Here is a 20,636-nt window from a genome sequence, read left to right as displayed (position 1 = left end):
GGTGTACCCTAACCAACCACAGTGCAGTGCCCATCGCTCCAATTGTTGTGACGTCAGGGCTCTCAATACTGCACATTGGTGGAGGAGGAGGGGCCGCAGGGCGACCGCACACATCGCTGAACCAATGGTAGCCCACGGATGTTTCCTCTGTGGATTTACAATCTGCCCCTCTATGCCACATATCATCCGCACTACAGGGTCTTCACTGACCGAGCCACGGCCCCACTGACCCTCATGACGCTACGCCACTTAAACGTGCGGCAGCATGCGCTGGGTTGCCAGGTTTGCACAGCCTGCGCCAGAAACAAGCAACCACCTTCATGAAAAAAAAAAAAACACCGAAATGGTCCGCAATGTTCCAGGGGTGTCCCCGCGCGTCCCAACACTCCACAGGGGGTCAGTGGACCATCAGGGGGTCCGCGGACCCCCTGTGGACCCCCTGAAACATAACAAATATTATTTCTTCAAATTTTTTCCTTTTTCAAAAAAAAATTTCCACAGTTTCACTCCGGCGATTTGGGTCCCCCAATATACACACGGCTGGGCCCCGTGCGCGGCTGGGGTTGAGGGGGGCGTAGCCCCCCGAAACTCTAGTATGAAATAATAGCTTAAGGCCGACAGTATCTCCTTGTCATACTGTACCTTTGGACCATAACAAAGTCACATACAAATGCATCGTATCACAACAATCTTATTGAACTACAGTGCAACATGTAGCACTAGCATATGTATCTGTGCTGTGAACAAAACTATAACAATTCAGCCTTTTTCCACATGCATGCTCTGCATTGCTATCACTAGAAGTTCGGGCCGCTGCGCGGCCCTCACATCTAGCGTGACGCGTCGCACACTGCGCATCGCAGATCCAACTTACAACCACCTCACAGTGTGAGCGATAGTATTGTGTGAAAGTAGGCTGAAGTCGCTTATAATATTCGGACATGGCAACACTGGTGAAAAGTAAGGCAAAATTGCTTATAATCAGACGACATGGCAACGCTGAGTGTCCTGTGCGCCTCTCTTTCTCTGTCCCTGTGTGTCTGTCCCCCTGTCTGTCGAATAAGGTTCGGTCCCACATAGAATAGCCTAGTTGGGTTCCACCTAGGGCCCAGTCCCAGTTGGGACCCACCTCGGTCCCACATAGACTTGTCTAGTTGGGGCCCACCTAGGGCCCAGGTAGAACCCACCTAAAGCCCACATGGGCAACCCAGTGGGGACCCACCTCGGTCCCACATAGACCCCCTGGGAGTCTTGGGAGCCCCACGAAACATCGCGGACCCCTTCTGACCCCTGCAAAACATCACCCCTGGAGACCCTTGGGGGTCCCTGGAGACCTAGTGTGGTCTAGCTCTGAGATTAATGGAGTACAAAGGGAGAAAAAACGAAAGGGAAAGATGCAAACCAATTGTGTGTGTGCATTGCTTGTTGTCGCGCAACCTGGCAACCCTGGGCTGAGGCAGACAACACATGGCGAACAGCGAACATGTCGCTCGCGCACCCAGGCAGACACAGACACGGTGAAGGAAAACGGGAAACTGTGAAGCCACAGAGGTTCTGCAAGAGGTTGCACATGAACTCTGCAGCCGCACTGAGGCGCTCCAACACAAACACTGTGACATTAAGCTTCACACAACGAACATGAGCACTACGCTGCTGTTTGTCCAAAACACACAATATCTCTTCTCCCACCGATTCTCGTTAGGATGTTAACGGTTTGTGTGTGTGTGTGTGTGTGTGTGTGCGTGTGTGTGTGTGTGTGTGTGTGTGTGTGTGTGTGTGTGTATATATATATATATATATATATATATATATATATATATTGTACAACTATATTGTACAACTATTATTTCAACTTAACAACAACAATATAATAAATAATTATGTGCAAGCAGATATGCACTTAAAGGGTGCACGTTCAACAGTGGAGAATGCATGGGCGTCCTTAACAAATAAACGCTGTCCACCTGTTTAGAAGCAGATCGCCCACCACAGACCGTTCGTTGCGATGGGGGGCGACCGTGTTTAGGGGCGAGACAATTAGGCGCAGATTGCTCACTCCAGACCGTTCGGTGCGATCCGGGGCGACCGTATTTAGGGGCGAGATTGTGAAACGGCCGCATCGTTAGCTTGTACAGATTTTTGGAGAGTCAACACGTCCCCCTCTGTCTTTCCCCTCTCTCTCTCTTTCCCCTCTCCTCTCTCTCTCTCTCTCTCTCTCTCTCTCTCTCTCTCTCTCTCCCCCTCCCTCCCACTCTCTCGCTCTCTCTCTCTCTCCCCCTCCCTCCCTCGTTCTCTCTCTCACCCCTCTCTCTCTCTCCCTCCCGTCAAAGGGTGCTCACTGTGTTGCAGATGATGATTGGCTGTTTAAAACAGACCAGGCGGAAGTAAATTGCGAGCTGGAAATATATAGCACTTTATGAATATTATAAAAGGAGAGACATGTGAAGGTTTGCATGAGCGATTTCTGTAGCAAGTTGGGAGAAAAATGGAGCAGTGCTTTGGCCGTGAGTTGTTCCTAAGTGGTTGAGGTTCCAAAGGCGCACGGCTCTCTGATTGTAGTGTTGGGATAATTGTTATTTTTATCTGTGTGTGTCCGTATGCATATGTTGCTTATTTGTTTTCCTGCAGTACCAATGACATCATCGATGGAGATTCCAAGCTAATAGAAGCCAGTTTGTTTATAATGTGTGCAGAGACACACGGCAAGGCCGGAATGGAGCAGAGATATAACACACAATGCTGTCAAACCAGTTTGAAGCTATCCATGAAATCTATGAAGAGGTTTAATCTGCAACACAATCTTACACAGTGTGTAGTGAGGGTCTCTGCTTCATCTCTATAAAGCCCAGAGGCATTAGACGCAGTGAATGCAAAACAAACATGTTTTATTAAGCGCCTCCATTTTTACCAGGCCAAAGTCAGACCTATCTATACTGTACTATACTCTGCATTGCCTTTAGTGCACATCCAACTATATGACAGAAAGCCAATGGAGCAAGGATTTCATTTTAATATTGTGCATTACTGCATGATACTGCACTTTATTATTCCCATTAGTAAAGATGTCAGCTCCTACATTAATTGGAAAAATGTTCATTACGGTATTTGTGTATGAGAGAGTTTTCTACTGACTACAGTACATCTTACACAATATATGAAGTGACAGCTTTGATAATTATCCATTTTTAGTACGTGTGTGGGAACATGTGTGTGAGTGTGTGTACTGTACCAGCAGATACATTTCATGAGGGTGTGTGTCCTGTGTAAGGTGTCAGGTGTAATGAGATGAATGCATCCATTATGGTTCCTTTAACGAGGCTACATCCACATGTCTGCTAATGAGTTGGTGCTCCATCAAAGAGTCAGAGAGCTGGAGGACCTGACCTGACTGAGACAACAGACAAAACACCAACCAACAGACACACAACATCACAACCTCTCATGTAGATCAGCTATTTTTGAGCGGTGTAGCCGCTCCTATAAGTGGGTTTCACCGTCGTGAAAAGACCGTCGTGAAAATTGGACTGTGATTGGCTGACTCTATTCACACCCTTTGCTCAGTACTGTGATTGGCTAGCGAGACGCATGATGAAATTAATAACCTATAAATAGCACCACGCACTTCAAAAAAATTAGTTTTATTTTTAAGTGAGCTTCCATCACTGTGATGACCACTGTTGTTGCTAAATAACACCGCTCACTTCACACTGGGTGTGATTTTTTTAAATATTAGTATCATTTAGAGTAGCCAATAATTGTTTACCTCCCTTTTCTCCCCAATTTCCTCATTCCAATTGAATCCTCCCCAAACATTTCTGTGCTGTCACTGCTGCTGTATCCTACGGACTCACCTGCCAGTGAGGAGCCCCCACCAGGAGGGCATAGAGCCTTCGTCTCCTAGCAAGTGAGCGTGTGCACACACACACACACACACACGCGTGCGCACGTGCGCAAGTGGCCCCTGGTGTGACTATTGTCACGGCAGACCCCTGAACAGTGTTTGTGCCAAGTTCGGTGCAGATCGGAGCAACAGTGCAGCACCTCACAAGTCCACGGTCAACCGAGCCCTCTATAGGCAAATTCTATATAGTTTGTGTGTATAACATTTGTGTGCAATTGTATCATACACAATGATTCAGTTTTGGATGTTTAATTCAATCTTCAACAGGTAATGATCCAAATTCCTTCATTTCTAACTGTCCCATAAGTGTCCTGGGAGGATTAATAAGACATACATCTAATAACATTATTCTCTGATAGCTGCACTTTGATTTTAAGTTGTTGGGAAATTCCACTTAAGCATGAAGTAGCAAATTGTAGTAATTTTTATAATGTTTGTTTGTTAGTTTGTTTGTTTGCTATAATCATTGTTTCATTGCGAAACACAACTCAGACACACACCAATGCGTTTGTTCTGTTAGGCAGGGCACTATACAGGACCGAGCCAAAGGCATGTGTGTTTATGATTGGCGGATGTCGTTGGCACGGTGACAGGCCAGGCAGACAATCTGAGCTGAGCAGCGTCCTGGTTTTAGCAGACCTGATTATGTCCAACCAGCCGGACAAGCCCAAATAACAAGCTGATGGAAAACAACAGAGAACCAAATGCAAAATGCTATTTTGGATTGTGTGTCATAATAGGATTAAACTCAACGTATCTCTCTGTTGCAGCTATTTCATGTTTTTTAGACTATATGGTCCAGGCTATACATGTACAGTATATGGATATTTTTCGAAAACACACATGTTCATGTACGTTAAGGGCCTCTCATCCACACGAAAACGGTGTTTCTGGACACTAAAACTGAGATTTTTGTAAACATCAGTTTCAATGGTTAGCTACTAGTTACTTTGTAGATTTTGATTATCATTACAAAACACACATGAACCACTTCAGCCCTATATACATTTCCGCCATTTGAAACCAGCCGATCTACAAGCTCACAATGCGTCGCGATCCGACACAATGTGAGCTTGTATATCTGCTATTTTCAAAAGATTTTCATACATTTGAAAACTTGTGAAATGGGACATTCTGCATAATGAGTACTTTTACTCAAGTACATTTTTAATTCCGGACTTTTAACAGAGTATTTCTACACGGTATTGATACTTTTACTCTAGAGGTATGTGTAGTTGGGCTGCAAGGCTGTTTAGTTTGTTTTGGCTCTGTCAACACCATCTGGTGGACACATTTACAAACACAATGACAGGTGTGAACTGTCCAGGAAAGTTTTTTTTCCCTCTTTTTTTGGGCAAGAAACCAACTGTCACCAACGACAAGCTACACGTCAGTCAAACAGCCTTACAGCAGCTGTAAGAAAGCACCGGTTTATTTATCTCCATAAATAAAACAGGCCAAGACAGTTCCCTTGAACACTGCAGAGGCATAAGCCCAAACGCTCAAACAGTTAGATCTTGCTATTGGTGGAAAGTAACTAAGTACATTTACTCAAGTGCTGTGCTTACTGTAAGTACAATTGTGAAGTACTTTCACTTTACTGGAGTACGTCCAAATTTCAATACTTTTACTTCTACTCCACTACATCTCAGAGAAAATATTGTACTTTTTACTCCACCACAATTATTTGAAAACTCAGTTACTACAGTTATACAACAAATATTATTTAAACTCTTTGGCTATTTGAAATTAGCTGATCTACAAGCTCACAACGCGTCGCAATGCAACACGTGTGAGCTTGTAGATCTGCTAACAACATGTATTGTATATAGGTAATACTTGCTTGTATTTATAATTCATAGGAGGTGATTGGAATCGACCGGAGCTTGTGCTCATGAAACATTCATGTCTGCTCCTGGTTTACACCTATTTCTGCAAGGCTTTGTTTCTTTTGCCACTGGAATCAAAAGCTGTGCCTCCAGATCTAAGTCTCTCTATTGATTGTCTATAGCAGTGGTTCTCAAACTTTTTCATGTCAAGGACCCCCAAATGTACACTTATTACCCCGCGGACCCCCATTTGAAAAGATATGCCAGGGACCCCCATAAGAGAAGGTTTTTACGGCTCTCTAGCAGTGATTCTCAACCATTTTAATTTCAAGGACCCTGCAGTTTGACATGCATTAGGCTACGGACCCCCATTTAATGGCATTTATACCGCTGGGACCACAATTTATATTGTAAAATCAATGTTAATTTAACTCTGAGAGTTACAGACACTCTCAGAGTTACAGACCCATAAGGGTCCATTTGGTTCCTGACCATCATTTAGCTGGGGACCCCCTGGAACCCCCTCAAGTACCCCTGGGGGTCCCCGGACCCCACTTTGAGAACCAATGGTCTATAGTATGCTACCAGGCAATGAGAAAACACTTAGTTTAGAGTGTCAAACTGGACAACCAACGGCGTCCATTTTGACCAGCAAACAAAGATTAAGACAGACTTGACTCTCGTATCCAAGTCCTATATACGTTGTTGTGTGGCGAATACCGGAAATAACCGATCTACAAGCTCTGGTTAGGTCAAGGTCGGGACTCCATCTGGTGGCCAAAGAAATAAACTACAGATTTTAAAGTTGAAACATAAAAATTCATAGATTAATAAGAATGAAATTCGCTATGTCTCTGAAACAGTGTTTGCATATGTTATTTAAAACTGCGTTTTTTATTACAAACCTAGTAAGGGGTTTAGCTTGCCGCAAGCTGGTGTAAATTATGACCGTGTCATTTTGTTCTTGTTTTAATCCACAAACATTAACGTCAACTGGCAGAAGCCTTTCAGTGTTCTTGTCTTGTTCTGTCATCACTGAGGACCTCTAAACATCAATGTATTTGGTCTTACACTCCATTTCCCTTCTGTCTTTTCCCTGAAATGTGTCCTGACTCCTATGGCAGTGGTTCTCAAACTTTTTCATGTCAAGGACCCCCTAATTGACACTTATTACCCCGCGGACCCTCATTTGAAAAGATAAGCCAGGGACCCCAATAAGAGAAGGTTTTTACAGCTCTCTAGCAGTGATTTACAACCATTTTAATTTCAAGGACCCCCAGTTTGACATGCATTAGGCTACGGACCCCCATTTAATGGCATTTATACCTCTGGGACCCCAATTCACATTGTAAAATCAATGTTAATTTAACTCTGAGAGTGTACAAATGGAACCATTTGGTTCCATTTGTACACTCTCTGAGTTACAGACCCATAAGGGTCCATTTGGTTCCTGTCCATCATTTAGCTGCGGACCCCCTGGAACCACCTCAAGTACCCCTGGGGGTCCCCGGACCCCACTTTGAGAACCAATGTCCTATGGTACAGATTGTGGACATACTTCTCTGTGATCATGCTATCAACATTTAACCTCTGGTACAAAGGAGGAGGCAGTACGGACAAGTGCTTTATCATTTTTACATGTCATGACAGTGTTATGATCGGCACAGATGCTATAATGATAATGACTTTAGAAAGGCTTGGTTGACAGTTTAATAGTCTGTGAAGCCATTTGCAGTCTGTTGGAGAGACTTTTTTTTTGTCAATGTGTTTTGTGTTCCAGATCGTTGGTTAGTGAGACCTTCCAAAGAGGAGTAGAGGATGCACACTGAGCTACCATGGAGTTCCAACACAAACACACTGTGTCACCAGGAATGATACGGTCATTATGTGCGTGTGCGCGCGCGTGTGTGTGTGTCTGTGTGAAGTAAAGCTGTTTTAGAAGTAAAGCTGTTGATAATTGGAAATACTCCAGTAAAGTAAAACATACCTCAAACTTTTACTTAAGTATAGTACTTGAGTACATGTACTTAGTTACTTTACACATCTGTTTGGGAAGCCATGGTGCAGCATACAGACAGTATTATGTGACTGTATCGACCAACAAAGGACATACTTTCTTTCTTTCTTTCCATCCCCTAAGTCGGAAAAAAATGTCATCAAATGATGCTAAATATCTGTTTTGCAACTCAGTTTCAAGGATTGAATAAAGCTACGCTGGCGTCTAGTTCTGCAGTTATCAATTCCCTCTCACATTACCTGGTATTCACACGTAACTCTATTCCACCGCTGTCAGCTTTTAACCCCAATTTTTCTTCTCTCATTATTCCTCTATATCTGTGCCTGTTATGTAAGTTATAACAAACAAATTTCCCCCACAATCGGCCTGCAGGCCGGCAGCAGTCTGACACCCCTGATCTGATCGTCGCTGTGAAAACTGTGTGATGTATTCTGGAGTTGTCATGTCTACTAATGTAGTTGTATACAACGTAGGTTCAGGAGTGGAGACCACCCTCTGCTTATCACAGCCACTCCACAATCGCTTCCCTGTCTACCACACCTACCTTCACTCATTAGCCACTCCCCACTCATAAGCACCCGTATCCACTACACCTGCCTCCACCTCAGCCAATCCTTGTTGCAATCACCACAGTATAAATACACCTGCGATCTCTCAACCCCTGTTTGTTCTGCTCCACAACAGACCAAACATGCGTCGTGTGTACTGCGCTTGTAGATCGTCTCTTTCTGCCTTTCATTGCTTTCAAGTTCGGGGGGGGGGTGACGGAGCCTAGACGACCGACCGCTCCCCTAGTAGAGCTACGATGGCCGTCAGCTCCCGAGACACTTCCCCAATAAGCCCTCAGTGTCGCCCCACCTTGGGTTCCTCATCCCGTTCCATGTTCATCTCATTTCGTTTCAATAAATCGTTAAACTTAAGTAGAGGTGTGGTCTCTTACTAGTGAAATGCTCTTCCTAGGTGAGCAGTGTGGTGCGGTCCTACATTCCTGCTTAATTAAATAGCTCATTGAAAGGCACCTGGGCCCAGTGCCTCCAGGAGCCTCCAGGTTCAGCTCATGTTGTTCATTCACTCTAGAGATACATAGAGGACAGACCTGCTGTCTTCCACCAACCTCCACAAAGCTATGGAGATAAGAGGTTTCTGCCCGACAGCAACGATATGTAAGATGATGATGATTCCTCTGTTCCCTATCTGTGGTACTCAGTGTTCTACTGCAATTTTTGGAATTGAGCAACTCTCAAGAGAGCAAGGCAAAATAGAAAAATAACTTAGTCACAGTTGCTTTGAATACCATAGTTTTATTTCCACCAGTGATCGCTACATAGAACTGTTATGGAGCGGTTCCCACATGGGCCAAAGCAGTCATAGTCTTGCATTGTAGCATACATTTGACCGTAATGATAAAGGGGCTCTGATTCCATTTTAGTGTTGATCATCATAAACAATAAACCAAAATTTAAATCTATACAATTGATTTTCTTTCCAACATAAATCATAAAATGTGAAGGACACAAAGACATCAACATATAAAACTTGTATAAAATATTTTGAGTTCAACGCACTCATTTCCTTGAGTAAAAGCACAAAAGTATTGGCATAAAAATATACTTAAAGTATCAAAAGTAAAAACACTCATTATGCAGAGGTCCCATTTCACAAGTTTTGAAATGTATAAAAATCCTTTGAAAATGGCAGATCTAAAAGCTCACTGTGAGCTTGTAGATCGTCTATTTTCAAATTACCAAAGTATATACAGTACATTATATAGGTCTGAAGTGGTTTTGTAATAATAATCAAAATCTGTAACAAGTAACTAAAGTTTTCAAATAATTGTAGTGGAGGAAAAGTACAATATTTGCCTTTGAGATGTAGTGGCGTAGAAGTAAAATTATTGAAAGTTGGAAATACTCCAGTACAGTAAAAAAAAACATACCTCACAATTGTACTTGTGAGAACAGCACTTAATGTACTTAGTTAATTTCCACCACACACACATCAGAAACTTGTGTTCGCGATGACTACTGTGTCAGGTTGTGGCGGACTGTGACGACGACCATGTTCCGAGTAGCGTTCCCCGCGATGGACGGCCAGGTAGGGATGCCAGTCCTCAGACGGAGAGCACAGACACTTCACACGCTGTGGGATGGATGACACAAGCCAGAGGTCATGGACAAGATCGAAGCAATGCTCTTTATTGGTCAAATTAGATTCCTTTTTTTCTCTTTTTTTGGCAGATACAGAGTGGTTCTCAACCTGTGGGGGGTCATGATTTTGTTTGGGGGGGGGGGGGTGTCCCCAGATGACATTAAAGTGAAGCTTGTAGATCGGCTATTTTCACAATATTTCTGTGAAACCGAGTCAAACTAAATGTAAGGCCTCAACTCCTATAATTCCAAGTGCTTGTCAGGGGTGGGGGGTCCCCAGGTCAATGATCATTTGACCCCAGGTCAAATGATTATTTTGGGGGGTCGTGGCCTGAAAAGGTTGAGAACCACCGGGCTACGTGGTTCTCAAACTTTGTGTCAAGGACCCCCAAAATGATATGTATTTGGTTTGCCGACCCATCTGAAAAATATGTTGTGCCAGGGACATGAAGCAAAGATTTGAGTTAAAAATGCTCACTTTAAAAAAAAAATATATATTCAAAGACTTGCACACATTTTCACGATTAAAAAAAATAGCAGATCTACGAGTTGTGACACCTTATTAACTAATTTAGCACGGGACCCTCTGGTACCCCTCCCCTCCAAGGACCCCTCCAAGCACTTTGAGAACCACTGCAGTAAAGTACATCACTTGAATATCCCACAGAAACAGATCACAGACGACAGTCCGGCTCACCTTCCACAGGCTGCCCTCTGCTTTCACCAGTTTATATACAGCGACGATGGGGATCCAGACGATGCAGAACAAAGCCATGCACCAGCCCAGCACCAGGCCCCAGGCAGGGAACGCCACGTCCCCATACGTAGGAGGAACGAACGGTGCCAGAGACCAAATCAGGATGACCTGTGGACAGAGCGAAAAGGCATAGCAGTGTTCATTTAACCATCAAACCAGGGGTCTTCAACGTTTTCAGGCCAAGCACCCCCTAGCTAAGAGAGAGAAGCAGGGACCCCCTATTCTATATTGTATAAAATTGTGTTTCAGATATATATATATTTTTTTACTTAGTCTGCTATTTTTTCCCTCTACACCTATAGCTTCTTTGCCAAAAATAGCCGATCGCGCTGCGAGGTGTTGAGAGCTTGTAGATCTGCTATTTTCGGCTAATGTTTCCCTCAGAAAAGGAATTATAGGGTTCAAGTGGTTAATGTAAAAAAATAAAATCCTATCACACAAAGATTTGGCGGACCCCCTATAGTAGCTCTGAGGACCCCCTATTTCTTTCTTTCTTTCTTTTTTTAAACCTTCACGAGACACAAAGAATCTCCTTTGTGTCTGCTACCGTAACCGCTGGCTATACCGGTCCGCTGGCCATCAAATTATTGGCTTAGGAATGCGAGAAAAAACCCCCAAAACAATATCCACGAATTCAAGTCTCCATGGGGTGACTAGTCATTTCGGGGGTGAACTATCCCTTTAAGTTAAAATATGGAGATATGAGGTTTCTGCCCGACAGCGCGACAAAGTAATGTAAAGAGTGTTTGAGACTGTGCACTCACCAGGATGATGCAGGGTGTGATGACAAACCAGCAAGCTCTCCACCACAGCCAGAACCAGAAGCTTTTCTTCCCAATCATCATTTCTATGTCTTCAATCAAACGGTTACCACCTGGACAGCATATTAAAAACATTTAATATAGACATTATTTTGGACATGGTTGGTTTCCTGCCCAGCAGCAGAGACATTCTAACCTGGCATTGCCAGACTGATCACATGGGATTCACTCACAAGTTCCTCCAATCCCACGTGATTAGTCTGGCAATAATGCCAGGCTAGAAAAAAAGAGGCTCTTCACCTCTGTTCACATTGTACAGTACCATATATGTAGAAGAAGCCAATGATCTCCAAGAGACCAGCTATTAGAAGAACCCAGGTAGCAACAAAAGTGTCCATGAGAGTCACCCAGTATATCCCTGCCTGGCAGAGACACACACACACACACACACACACACACACACACACACACACACACACACACACACACACACACACACACACACACACACACACACACACACACACACACACACACACACACACACACACACACACACACACACACACACACATTATTTTTATTATTACATAATCGTCTAATTGCAATTATTTGGAGATAATTGCAATTATTTTGCATAATTGCCATAATCGTTTCCATGTTGAAAAATGTTCATACATTTTCAAAAAATAGCGTAAATAGAAATGTACAAGCTTACAATGCATTACATTTTCATTTTCATTTCTTTGTATACTTAAGTTATTTGTCATATCTACCCTGTGCAATTTTTGATTACGAAGCCTAAAAGGCAAACGGATATAAATGTTCTATTAGGCTACGTTCCAATGTTCAATGCCATAAACACAATTAAATAGTTAATCACAATTATTTGTATGACAATTAATCGTCAACTTAAATGTTGTTATTATGACAGCCTTAGTATTGGGTAAAATGACAATATGAGGTGACATGAAATGGGACTTATAAGAAGCTGACACATACCCTTGTGACACACGGCAGGCCGAGAAAGAAGAGAATGGTACATGTCACCACAGACACTAGGGGACGCCTGGATCTGAAGAATTCCGGGTAGGCATCTTGGAGGCAGGTGCCGATGACCTCTGATGACACAGGAAGGAATTCATAATGACTCTACACACTAAGATGTTGAACTGCTTTTGAACTCACTCCCCATCTTCCGCCGTAATCGTCACAACACACTGGGAGCTTGTAGATCAGCTATTTTTGCAATTCGCCATACGATTATGTAGGGCTTGATTGGTTTACAACAATTTACAATTTAGGCATTTAGCAGACGCTCTTAATCCAGAGCGATTTACAGTAAGCAAGGAAAATACGAGGCAATACATCAAATAAATAGTCATCTAGGATCATACAGTAGGTAAACCAAGAACCTATCATCAGTCTAAACAGTATATATATATGTTTTTTAATCTAGAAACTGTACATTGAAACTATCCACACTACAGGATGCTAGGTCTACAAATTACCTGGCATATGTCTACATAACATGCTATTGTATAAATAAATATTTTGTATATAAGCCTGCAAGGTCGTTAAGGCTGGGGCAAGTGCTACGGCAAGACTACGGACTATGGCAGAAGATTGGGAGTGAGTCTGCAGTTCTAACTGCAATGGGGAGTTCATTCCACAGTTTGTAAGCCAGAAGGGAGAAGTGTCTGGGACGTGGGGTTGGATCAGGCTTTGAAGATATGGGGGTGTCATACCTTGCTTTTTAGGCCAACATCAGTGTTCTGTACTCTGTAAATATCCACTGGCAGCCATTGGACAATGTGAAACTCACCAATCCCGGCAAACTGGGAGTCCAGACCAAGAGTTAACAGCATGAAGAAGAAGAGAATGGACCACAGGGGAGAGATGGGCAACTGGGCCAGAGCCTCTGGATAGGCAATGAATGTCAGACCAAATCCTGCACACAAATACAGCTGGAATGAGGAGGACATCACTTATCCCATTAAGACCTGAGGCCGATTCTGCAAACGCCTTCTAAATCAGTTGTTCTCCAAATTTTTCGTGCCAAGGACTCACAAAATAATGTGTTGTGGTTGCAGCAGTATGTATAACAGAATGTTCTGACCACTTTGGTGGAATCATTTATACATTATTATTTGCCATGAGTGTTCTCTCACCTGCTTGGGCAACCTCAGAAACATGCTTCCCAGAGACGTGAGCCATGTGGCCCAAAATAGAAAAGATGGCAAAGCCAGCAAACACACTGGTTCCTTGGAGGAGATGAAACAAAAAAAAAACAATCAGGGATTATATATATGGTACTAGTGATTGACCAACATCTTTACTGATAAAACCCATGAATGAACCACCTTGGATAACTTGTAATGATCTGCTACATCCTATTTATTTCATACCTTCTATGTATTGGCTATAATGAGGAAGACCATTTTGGAAGTCTGCAGATTGTGGCCTTGCCGTGCAGAAGTCTTCAACAGGGGGTCCGGTACCCCTAGGGGGTCTTCAGAGCTTTTTTTTGTTTTTAGCATTTAACACTAGCATCAATAGGGATGCGCTAGCATGGTTGATTGATTGAATACTTTATTAACAGTTTGCAAAAACAAAGCACAGTGGCACAGATGTATACTAAAGAATGCAAAGACAAAAGCTCACAACACCTTTTTATTTAGCTGTATTGCAAAGTACTTACCACAGTTGGTGAGAGTTACAACGAGAGTGTCCTGAAACATGTTGTTATGGAACTTATTGTAGGAGGACAGGGCTGTGACTCCGCCCCATGCAATGGACAGAGAATAGAAGATCTGAGTCGCTGCATCTTTCCACACCTAAAATACAGAGAAAACATTACATTCCACTACATTACATTACATCACATTACATTACACTACAGTCATTTAGCAGACGCTTCGTACAAATAATTGACAACAAGTAGGCAAGGCTAAGAGGAAGGGTCAGGGTAGTGTTTCCTGAAGAGGTGGGTTTTCAGCAGGTTTTCGCAGGGGTTTTAAACACTATTTTCACAGTGACAACTTTTGAACAAGTGCAATACATTGAAGCCTACTGTATATTACCTCTGCTTCGCCAAGTTTTGTCATGTTGGACTGAGAACCAATGTAGTACTCGATCCCATCTCTGGCGCCCTCTAGTGTCACACCTTTGATCAGCAGGATGAGCAGCACCACGTAAGGGAATGTGGCTGTGAAGTACACCACCTAGTGGAGAAGAGAAGCACACGCATTGATTGATTGATTGATTGATTGAATACTTCATTAACAGTTTGGATAACACAAAAATCCCTGAGGGCTTGTTTCCATTGTGGTCCTATGTATTCAATTCATCAAGACATAGACATACTGTACTATACAAGAAATCCTCAAACATCATACCCACTGGATGCAGTGAAGATGGATGTTCTCTCATCTAGCACAGAGGTTCCAAACTCACTTTGAATAATTTGTGTCACTGCCTTGCAGATAAGAGAAACTGACACAAATATATTGACCTACATCAAAACAAGGGATTCTTTTTTTGTTGATGTTTTTGAGTGGTGCCAACCACTCCTACATTTGACTTTGTCCGTGTGGCCGTATGTCCGTCCGTCCGTATGTCCGTCCGTATACATGTTTGAGCACGGCTGATTGGTCAAGCTTCACGTGACACGTGACAATATGTTGTCACGTGTCACGTGACAACATATTCTTGCTGATTGTTGCGGATGCAACCAGTTACACTTTCAAAGGCACCACTCTCTTCACACTGGGTGTGATTTTTTCTATATGTAGCACATTTTTATAAATTGCTTCTGGAAATATGTGTGTCCCCTCTTGCTTTTTGTGAACAGCATGCTTTATAGGCTAACCAGGTTATAACTGAAACTGTTAATATCTGTGGTGTGAGATGTTTGAAAGAAAGAGGGAAAGAAAGAAAGAAAGAAAGAAAGAAAGAAAGAAAGAAAGAAAGAAAGAAAGAAAGAAAGAACTATCTCTAACTAAATTGCCTTAATGAAAGAATGGAACACATCTCGGTGAAGTCATGTGAGTTCAGCACAAGGAAGTTACTTGCAATGAGTAAAAAGTAGGTGAATGAATAGTCTCGCGTTACCAGACTGTTGCCTCCCACAATTTTCAAATGTTTCCGGTCATACAGTCTGGGACTCGGAAGCTCTCCTCTGATCATGATTAGAATACAAACCGGATGTGAAGCCTGCGACCCACTTCCGTTTCGTCTTTACAGTCGCGCACATTTATCCTAATATAAATCAAAATCATCTAAGTATATTTAGCTTGCTGCTTAGCAGAAATGGAAATTAAAAACTAAAATGTAAAGATATTTTAAAATATATTTTCGTGAACGGAAGTGCCAGTTTCCTCAATCGGATTTCGGGAGTTGTAGTTCCAGACTCTATATAGCATTCAGAGATTGTGGAATGTTTGTCTGGCTACGCGAGACTAGTGAATGAACTCAGCACCTATTCTACCATTATCTCCACTTTACACGTCAAACTCACACGCTGTGGAATTGTAAGAAAATTATGAGTTTGCCTACCCATCTATAATGTCTGGAGAGAGTGGGGGCCGTGGCTGATTTCACACAGAGAAAGTGGTCTGATTAATTTTCATAGCAGGACAATTGCCATGCAGGGCCAGAGTGATAAAGTACATTTGTGAGGCCATCTCTCAAGACATTTTCTGCAAACAGCAGAATCTGTCAACACCACTGCCTTAAACGTGGAATGTTGTTGTTAGTAGGAATAAAAACAGAAGCACCTGGGAGGACGTGGATTAAGAAAGGGGAGGTGCCAAACTGAGTTCCTGTTTCTACACAAAAAAAGGAGGTGGTTCCACCAGAGGCAAAAACTAAGGAAAAACAATATACAATATATGTTGAGTTGACTGTGGCAATCTGGGGAACCCATTCAATGTTATATTCATACATTTTTGCATTGGGGCAGGACAAAATAAGTTACATCAAACATCAAAACTTAAGCAGCTTGCTGCTAGCCTGCTCCTGTACTTTTACTATGAAAACGCATACAAATAACATTTCAACCACAAGTAATGGCTGAAATGTTGTTGTTATGTGTTTTTCCACAGTAACAGTGTAGGAGCAGCAAGCTGCTGTGTGGACTTTTGACCTCCTAATAGGACATAATGTTTGACATAAGGTAGCATAGTAAGCCATGGGTACAGAAAGCATTATGTACTGTACTTTGCCTGATGACTTGATGCCTTTGAAGAGGCTCGCTGCGATCAGGATCCAACCCAGCAGGAGACAAAGGGCAAGGTGCCAGACTATCGGCCCGGTGTCATCGAGACCACTGGATCGTTGCAGTGACACGCGACTGGAGAGAGAGAGAGAGAGAGAGAGAGAGAGAGAGAGAGAGAGAGAGAGAGAGAGAGAGAGAGAGAGAGAGAGAGAGAGAGAGAGAGAGAGAGAGAGACATAAACAAACTGTAAAAACACACATCCACTCACTATAAGGGTCAGAATCCAAAAATAATAAAGTCTTTTCAGTTCCTTTCCTTTACACCATCATTGGACGTGACGTTTTGACCAGCCTGATCGCCAGAGAATTAGTATACATTGCACGGATTTGTGCACGTCATTCCGTGCATAGTCGCCTAGAAACCCCCAAATTCCGTGCATATGTACGGGGAGTCCCACGGTGGGCGTAACCAGTCGCAACCCGGAAAAACCAGGAAGTAGAGCAGTCCCCACAACAAAATTTACGATTCTGTGCCTATCGGTACGTAACTCAAACGCCGCTGAGTAGGCTCAAGGGAATGTCGCTATGTTCAGGACGGCAACTCGCGCGCTTTAGCGCGCTCGGTGGTCCTTCACAAAGCGACAATTCCCTTGAGACTGCGCGGCTCCGAAATGGTTTAGTCACAATGGGGGAGATGCGAGGCGGCTATGCACGGAATTTGTGGTTTTCCAGTAGTCTATGCACAGATTTTGAGAAACGCTGAAAAACGTTCAATGAGAACGTTTCCTCTGGCGATCGGGTTGGTTTTGACCTACCAGCTCCTCATCAGCCGGTAGACTCAAAACGTCACATCCAATGATGGTGTAATCGATAAATCTTTGGGCTTTGGAGCATGACCCAGTGTGCAGACTTTATTATTTTTGGAGAGAGAGAGACTTGACTGCTATGGTCAAAAGGGCAGCGAAGTTGAGCGAACAATACTTTCCTCAGTGTTCATTTAATTCTGAGAGTGTACAAAAAAAATGAACCATATGGACTGGTAGGGTTCAGTTGGTTACATTTGTAAACTCCTAGAGTTAGAAATGAAAGTAATTAAGAGTTATTCGGTGCATATACTGTACATATACTGTACTCTTTCTTGCATGTAATGCACAGTTTTTACTTACTCCCAGTATTGCTCGCTGGGACTCTGAGCTGAAACGCTGAAAATGTTCTCCGCCGGACAGGTGCTATTTTCCAGAGTCCCGTTGGTCACTGGCTGACCAGTTATATTGCACACCTCTAAAAAAGAAAAAGGGGGGGGGGGGGACAACAGCAAAGTTACCAAAGATTCTGATCAAGTGTGTACAAAGCCATGCATTTAAAATGTTCTTGTGAAGCCACTATTTCTGCAGAAAATATTGGGACAGTGCTGGAAGCATCATAAAACTAAAAGTTTGTTTTTTGTACTACGCACAATTCTAACCTGCAGGTCTGCTGCCAAATACTTGTTTGGTCTTCATTGACATGAAAATAAAACCCATTAAAACCAGAAAAGCATCCGTGTGATTTCAGATTTGAGCTATACATGTAGCTATAGCAACATAGGTTTTCAGAAAACTTTTAGGATTTAGATCAGTGGTTTAGAACAGTGGTTCTCAAAAATAGCAGATATACAAGCAAACTTGTAGGCCTACATCTGCTAATTTTTTTTTGCATTTTTTTTTTTAAATCTTGAATAATTTTGAGATGGTGGTCCGTGGCCAACACATCATTTTGGGGGTCCTTGGCACGAAAACGTTTGAGAACCGCTGATTTAGAAGGCATTTGTAGCATCGGCCTCAGATCTTAATGGGTTCAAATGATAAGCCTGGGGTTGAAGCTATACTGTAGGTACCGCAGGGTTAGAATGATAAGACTGGAGTTGAAGCTATACTGTAGGTACCGCAGGGTTAGAATGATAAGACTGGAGTCTAACCTATAGGTGTGGTACCGCAGGGTTAGAATGATAAGACTGGAGTCTAACCTATAGGTGTGGTACCGCAGTAAGCATCAGCCCAGGGGCTGAAGCACTCGCTCCATGGAAGAGGATACTGGAAGGAAGCAAACATGTAGTACAGGCTGTAGGCGATGATCACGTTGTAATAAATGGACACTAATGCGGTCACCAGCACCATGGCAACTCCAACACCTATAGAGAGGAAACGGAGAGAGAGAGATCACAGAAATAGAGTCCATTATCTCCATATTCTAACTTTTTGTGTTTTTTTGTAAATTAACGCCCTACTCGATCACACTACAGCATTGTGTTTACGCCCACCTTGGAACAATGGCACCGCACTCCACATGCCAATGGGGCCTTGACTGCAGAACTGTCCAATGGCACTCTCCAGGAAGAACAGAGGAATTCCAGCCACCACCAACATCACAGTATAGGGGATGAGAAAGGCACCTAGGGATGAAACACTGCGTTAGATCAGTGGTTCCTAAACTTTTCTATCTTAAGACCGGGACCCACTAGTAAAATAGCCGATCTACAAGCTTTCCGACATGTACTATATATATGTATTATAATATTTTGAAGTACCACCAACTGTTTGGGAAACTGAGTTAGATCATGTACTCACCCCCGCCATTCTTGTAGCACAGATAGGGGAAGCGCCACACGTTGCCAAGGCCAACAGCATAGCCAATCATGGAGAGAATGTACTCCCTTTTATTGGTCCAGTTTTCACGCTGTTTTTCAACATGGGGGTCCTGAGGGAATTGGGGAAAAAGGGTCACAGAGCAGCCTCTTGTAGAGTACCCATATGTTTAAGTTCAGGAGTACACATTCACATTGACATGTATTTTATGCTTGTCACTTGTCACATTTTGTTGTGACTGGAATCTCTTTAACCCATTAAAACCGGGAAAGCATCTGTGTCATTTTTAGACTTTGGCTATTCAAAAATAACAGATATACAAACTCATAACGCTTCACTTTGTGCCACACTATGATCTTGTAGATCGATCTGCTATTTTTAGCGGTGCCAACCGCTCTATACGTGGCTTTTGACTTTTGTATGTCCGTCCGTCCGTCCGTCCGTCCGTCCGACCGGCGGTTTCAGCACGGGATGAGCACGGCAAAGAAGCAAACAGCTATAACTTCAGTTTGCAGCATGCCACCAAGTCCAAATTTGGTATGTGGACTTAGACCACCAATAGGGACGAGCATGAATTGATGACGTTATCAAAAAGGGGTCCAGGGACCCCCAGCGCCCGTATGAGCACGGGATGAGCACGGGATTTTAAACAGCTATAACTCCAGTTTGCAGCATGCCACCAAATCCACATTTGGTATGTGGACTTAGACCACCAATAGGCACGAGCATGAATTGATGAAGTTATCAAAGAGGGGTCCAGGGACCCCCCGCGCCCGTATGAGCACGGGATGAGCACGGGATTTTAAACAGCTATAACTCCAGTTTGCAGCATGCCACCAAGTCGACATTTGGTATGTGGACTTAGACCACCAATAGGCACGAGCATGAATTGATGAAGTTATCAAAGAGGGGTCCAGGGACCCCCCGCGCCCGTATGAGCACGGGATGAGCCCGGGATTTTAAACAGCTATAACTCCAGTTTGCAGCATGCCACCAAGTCCACATTTGGTATGTGGACTTAGACCACCAATAGGGACCAGCATGAATTGCTGAAGCCCCGCCCCCTCTGTCTTCCCATTGGCTGGCCTTCAAACAGCCATAACTCAAGTTCGCAGCATGCTATGGAGTACAAATTTTGTACATGGACTAAAGCCAGCAATAGGGACTAACTGTCATTACTTAAGCCCCGCCCCCTCTGTCTGCCCATTGGCTGGGCTTTAAACAGCCATCATTCCAGTTTGCAGCACAACAAGTACAAATTTGGTAAGTGGACTCAGACCACCAATAGGGACGCATTGAAATGAGTTAAGGCCCGCCCCAAAGGCACCGCTTCCTTCACACAGGGTGTGATTTTTTTTAAATCGTGAACATTTTTGCAAATCT

At 43.3% G+C, this 20,636-nt stretch overlaps 1 protein-coding gene across 1 annotated transcript; it reads right to left on the bottom strand.

Moving 5' to 3' along the window:
* Positions 1 to 9,087: 9,087 nt before the first annotated feature.
* On the bottom strand, positions 9,088 to 19,347 carry LOC311065503 (sodium- and chloride-dependent neutral and basic amino acid transporter B(0+)-like). The gene is made up of 14 exons (XM_084085885.1): positions 19,236 to 19,347; positions 18,929 to 19,060; positions 18,635 to 18,799; positions 17,796 to 17,910; positions 16,633 to 16,765; positions 14,496 to 14,636; positions 14,114 to 14,249; positions 13,584 to 13,676; positions 13,238 to 13,363; positions 12,415 to 12,533; positions 11,735 to 11,834; positions 11,416 to 11,525; positions 10,592 to 10,759; positions 9,088 to 9,886 (listed from the first exon to the last, which is right to left on the bottom strand). Exons 1-14 carry the CDS (start codon positions 19,303 to 19,305, stop codon positions 9,746 to 9,748), a joined length of 1,749 nt encoding a protein of 582 aa, XP_083942011.1. The 5' UTR covers positions 19,306 to 19,347; the 3' UTR covers positions 9,088 to 9,745.
* Between the last annotated feature and the right edge of the window lie 1,289 nt (positions 19,348 to 20,636).

Source organism: Gymnoscopelus microlampas, assembly GCF_963454915.1.
Source record: "Gymnoscopelus microlampas genome assembly, chromosome: 18".
Taxonomy (NCBI): domain Eukaryota; kingdom Metazoa; phylum Chordata; class Actinopteri; order Myctophiformes; family Myctophidae; genus Gymnoscopelus; species Gymnoscopelus microlampas.
Note: the sequence above shows the minus strand (reverse complement) of the source record. Positions and strands in the feature narration are given on the sequence as shown.